Source organism: Rhamphochromis sp. 'chilingali' (assembly GCF_963969265.1).
Source record: "Rhamphochromis sp. 'chilingali' genome assembly, chromosome: 2".
Taxonomy (NCBI): Eukaryota; Metazoa; Chordata; class Actinopteri; order Cichliformes; family Cichlidae; genus Rhamphochromis; species Rhamphochromis sp. 'chilingali'.
In genome coordinates this window covers 24,541,103-24,546,440 of record NC_137930.1, presented here as the reverse complement: position 1 = coordinate 24,546,440, position 5,338 = coordinate 24,541,103, and the positions used below count along the sequence as shown (strand labels likewise).

Genomic DNA, 5,338 nt, shown 5'->3' with positions numbered 1-5,338 from the left:
ATTGTGCACAATTCTGACGGCTAAAGAACCAAATGGGACAGACAAAAAAAACAACAAAAAAAAAACACAAACCAAGCAGCCATGTACTGCTTCTGATTTGGAAACATCTTAGGCAGCACAAGAACAGAACAGCACAGTATACATACAATGTCACATTTGGACTCATCAGGACAAAGCACAGATTCTAGCTGGTCTGATGTCCATTCCTTGTGTCAGGTTGAAGAAGATAAGATAAGAGATAAGATAAGATAAAACTTTGTTAATCCCTCGGGTGGGTTCCTCTGGGAAATTCGGTTTCCAAAAGCACAGCACCGACAGAAGTTACAGTTACAGAATATTATATATATATATACACACACACACACACACATATATAAATACAGAGACATATATAAATAAAATATACGAAGGGGATAAATAGAATAAATAGGAATAAAATAAAAATACAAGTGAATTGCACATTTCAAGTATTGAGGTCTATTGTACCATTGACTATTAACAAAAGTATTGCACAAACGGTATTGCACAGTGAGGTGAAGAGGTGAAGAACTCTCAATAGTGATTTCTTTAGCATTCAACCAAGCCCTATACTTCCTCAAAATGATGTTGAGATGTGCCTATTGTGGCTATTTGAAATAAAGTGGGCTGTGGGCTCTGAGCAGAGGAAAGCCATTTCTCTTCTGTTTACTGTGCTCTAATGTAATCCTCTGCAACAGATGTTTTAGTTTGAAGTTTTAGAGAATGAATGCATTTTATTCTATAATCTTTTTTGATGATATGCAAAATGTAGTGGCTTTGAGGGTGCCAGATCTATGTACTGGAGTAAAAAAAAAGTTTAATCTAAAAGGAGATGCCAGAAGTAAACAAACAATTAAAAGTGACATAAAGTTCTCTCAATAAATACAGTATAAAATCCAATTTTCAAATGCTTATTTCATTTATTAAGGGAAAAGGGTTTTCAAAACAACCCAACCCTATGTGTAAAAGCAGTTGCCACCAAACCTAATAACTAGCAGTCAAACATGTGCAAAGGTAATTAGACTTTCACATCACTGAGGAGGAATTGTGTCTCACTCTTCTTTGCAGAATTGCTTTAATGGAGCCACACTGAAGATTTTTCTAGGATAAATGGCCTGTTTGGTGTTATGCCAAAGCATCTCAATTTGTTACTTTTGAGATCTTTTAGCCTACTTTGCCAGACAGTTTCTAATTAATTGAGTTCTTGATTCAGCAGGTCTGGCAGTAATCAGACCTGGGTGCCTGATTGGTTTCTTTAAAAAAAAAAAGAAGAAGAAAAAAGTCCACCTATATTTGGATATTTTTTTCCTCTTCAATAAAACCACCACCACCAAAAGTGGATTTTGTGTCTTGATGATCTGAAAGATGTATACGTGACAAGAATGCAAGTAAATAAATAAATACAATTAATCAATTAAACAAATCTGCACTGTACATTGTATTTATTTTATTCATACCGAACAGTGAATTTCCACTTTTGTTAATTTCAGTGGCAGGCCAGGGTGGCTTTTATTGTGTCCAGTGTGACAATTTTCCTTTATCGCGTTAGTCTCCTGATGGTGGTGCTTTCTGCACTCTGTAGGGCCTTTAGAAGCCACTGAAGGAAACAAGGAAGGAAGCAGCCTATGAGGCGCGGAGGAGGCTGTGTGAGTGTTGGAATGGGTCACGGCTTTGTTCAACAGTAGGAGGGGAGGGCTGACGGCTACAGTCGCTAAAAGTGTAAAATACAATCAGCCGGGCGAACTATCCTGTCATATCTCTGTGTAGCTGTGTTGCAACGTAACTTCCAGATATTTGTTTCTCCTGGACTCGAAGGATTTCGTCTAAGGGATGTCAAAGCGAGTGCGAAGCAGAGAGGTCTGCGCTGATTGCAGTGCTCCGGGTACGATGCCAGACAAGCTAGCTGTAACGTTAGCTATCCAGCTAACCAGCTAGCCCCCACTATAAGTTATCGGAGCGTCTTGTTAGCCTGGCTAGTTACTGCGACTGTACTAACAATTAGCAATTAGCTGAATTACTAATTGTAGCGGTTGTATTTTTTCTTGTGGAAACGTTAGGTGTTTTTTTTCTTCCTCTTTTTTCCCCCTTTTTTTGAAGGCGTGCCTGTGTAATCACATTAACCTGTCTTATTCTGAACTAGTTGCTTGACTGTATTGGTTGTCGGGTTACAGTAAGGTTAGTGGTGCGTTAAAGGCAGTATTATTTAATTTCTTAAATAAGACTGCTCAGAAGACAGCGCTAACTTGCTGATAATCAGTAATGCCGCACAGTGGGTGTTAATGCTTGTGAAAACGTTTCTTGATTATGTCAAAGATTTGAGGGTGGGATACACCTTACCTAAAGCAGTCATGTCTTACTGCAAGTCAGCGAATATCTTCGTCTGGTTAGAGGGAGTTACTGCTCTGGGTTAAGGCTGTCTGTTACGTTGTTCATCAAATATTAGACTCATGGGATAAAAAGCACTGTATCTGTATCGTAGAACCTCGCTGGGCCTCTGTTAACAGGGGTGTGCTGATCTGCGATGAGTGCTGCAGCATCCATCGAGGTCTTGGGAGACACAGCTCTCAAGTCCGACATCTGACTCATTCTCCGTGGCCACACTCACAGCTGCAGGTGGGGAAGCGGGGACACGATCTCCATAAATCAAACGCAAAGATGCAAATGAGTACAGTCTGTTCTCCATAATGCAATATGTAAATATATAAGAGGACCATGTATGACTAGGAATCCCCAAAGTATTTTCTGCCTGTTCTAAAAATGTTAATGTGCTTTCTTGTTTCAGATGGTTCAAACACTGTATGGCAATGGAGCTAATTCCATATGGGAGCACAGTCTTCTGGATCCTTCCTCTTCAGTGAGTGGGAAACGCAAAGCCAACCCACAGGACAGAGTGCAGTAAGTTTTATTTTTAAAAATATGTCATTGCTGGTTTTTGGTACACTTGATTGCACTTTGATATTAAATTGTATTGACAAAATTGATTTTCTTTGCTAAGGTCAGTAAACATGCCTAATCAGCCCGCTCTACCATGAACGTCACTCACAGATAGTCAGTCTTAACTTACTTGGAGAACTTGCTTGATCAGCTGACAAGCACGTTTGAAAATAAATATATCTGCAGTGCGGTCTAGCTGATCAGCTACATGATCATGCAAGAAACTGAATTTTAGAAGAGTACCTCCTTTAAAGGTAATGCTTTTTGTGAGGAGTTTTTCCCATCCTTTAGAAGTCATAGTACAACAAAAACAAAATCTGCGAAGCAAAGAGATTTGATGTACTAAAGCCTGTTATAAACACCATGTCAGTCTGCTGTGTAGCTTGGGGAGTAAAGATAAACAGTCAGCCACATGTAATCACAGCAGTGCTGTGTCTGACCCGCACACTTGGAGCAAGCACTTCTTCCCAAATGCAATTTCTGAGATGGACGCTATCTTATAAGGTTTCCACCACAAGCACTTTCCCCGAGAAACATTTTAAGGATCTTGGGTGCTCAGCAGTTTAAACTGGAAACAGGCTAAATTTAGTTCCTTAAGGTGTAGTTTGAAATGTTTAGTTCCAGGTGTTTTAAAACCACTGGAACTGTGGGGGAATTCTGCTGGGACCAATGCTGCTTAGTGGTTAATTACAGACAATTCAACTGCTTTAAATTCTGTTCAACTTCATTCACACCATATGGATTTATTCTGATTGCTGGACGTTGTTTTTGGGATTAATAAATTTAGGGTATTTTTACTATAACTATTCTTTTCTATTTGCGTAAATATTTTGTATTAAAACGAGCAACGACAGAGTTTGGATGTGACCTAAATTGCACCCCTAAGATTCTTGGCTTACGTGAAAGCCAGACGAATCTAGCGTTGTGGCGGTATGGTGGTTTACATGACCGATACGTTTCTCTGCCATTAATGTAATGCTGCACATACAAATCTGCAGTCCATTGTTTAATGTCCAGTTTAAGTGTTCGCTTCTCGTCAGTGTTTGTCTTAATCATAAACAAAGATAAACAGTGATGTGCTCACTTGAAAACTTGTAATTAATGTCCACATTTTGAGATTGTGAGAGTCTATTGTTGTTTCCAGTCCTAATAAGACAGAGTTCATCAAGGCAAAATATCAGATGCTGGCGTATGTACATCGGATGCCTTGTCGGGAGGATGACAGTGTGACTGCAAAAGACCTCAGCAAGGTGACAATTTACTCTGTTGTTTCATTTAAACGTTCCTCTTGTAACACTATTAGACGTTCAAAAAAAAGAGGATCTTTGAGACTTTATTGTAATACAGCAAGTGTTTGATTTTAATGTTGATATCTGACCAGTTCCTGCAAAATCCAGTGATGAGTTTCCTCAAACTTAACCTGGGCTACTAATATTACGTAGCCCCTCCCCAATGTCACCAAACAGGGCATGGACATGGGGGTATCCTGTGGAGGAAGTTGTCCTCCTGTGGATTGTGAGGGATTGTCGGGTGGGGTCTGTGTAGGTCAAACCTATTCTAGTGCATCCTGTGGATGATTGATTGGATTAGGTTCTGGGGAATGGCAGGCAGAAGGCAAATGAGTGGACTATAAAGCAACATTAATGGCTTAGGGGACTATGTGATTAAAATCAGAGTTTTCTGTGTCCATGTTTTTTACCTGGATTATTAACCATGGTAACTTATGCTGAACACCTAACCTGGTCGGGAACAAGGTATGTTCTGAGTCTTAATTTAAAATCATCTGAAAGTGCCACATTTTCAGTGATTCTTTTATTTACAGTATGTTTTAAGTCTTATGTAGATTCTGTGCTGGTGGCATACTTTTTATATGTGCAGCTTGTTAAGCCATAACTTACTGAATGAAGTGCTAACTCTGACTGTGCGTCACATTGTCCTGGGAATGTGCATGTATTGATTTGTTGATGCAGAAAATGTTTTAATGTTGTTCTACTTGATTGTAATCTGCGGGAATTCAGCAACTAGAACACAGAACACACACCAAGAACACCTGTTCAGTTGATAAAATAAATTTCACTTGTCCATGTCGCCTTTACTAGGCTGTGGGATGGTAAGATTTCTTGTTAAAATGTATCCAGATTAAAGCACAGAGCGTACTCGGCAATAAAAAAACAAAACATTAAATTGAATTAAAATGTTTATATTATCACTCTGTACTAAATTGCTAGATTAATACTTTTTTTCCTGCATTAATTTGCAATAGTGTTGCATTTTACTTTTGCAGTTTTTATGTCCTTTATAGACTTTTAATTACCCTTTTTATATGACCTTTAAAAGCCACTTTTTATGTGACCGTGAACAGAACCTGAAGCAGACACTCTGCTTA

General features: G+C 38.9%; 1 protein-coding gene across 3 annotated transcripts in view; it reads left to right on the top strand.

The window, feature by feature from the left end:
- The first annotated feature begins 1,661 nt into the window (after positions 1-1,661).
- Positions 1,662-5,338, top strand: part of git2b (G protein-coupled receptor kinase interacting ArfGAP 2b) — a 22,206-nt gene continuing 18,529 nt past the window's right edge. For 2 of the 3 annotated variants that reach the window (XM_080876261.1, XM_080876260.1), the window contains exons 1-4: positions 1,662-1,900; positions 2,498-2,631; positions 2,801-2,913; positions 4,097-4,202. In XM_080876261.1, coding sequence (XP_080732387.1) covers positions 1,849-1,900; positions 2,498-2,631; positions 2,801-2,913; positions 4,097-4,202 — 405 coding nt within the window. In that variant the 5' untranslated portion in view covers positions 1,662-1,848. The remainder of the gene's footprint in view (positions 1,901-2,497; positions 2,632-2,800; positions 2,914-4,096; positions 4,203-5,338) is intronic. The other variant, XM_080876262.1, reaches the window with a different exon arrangement.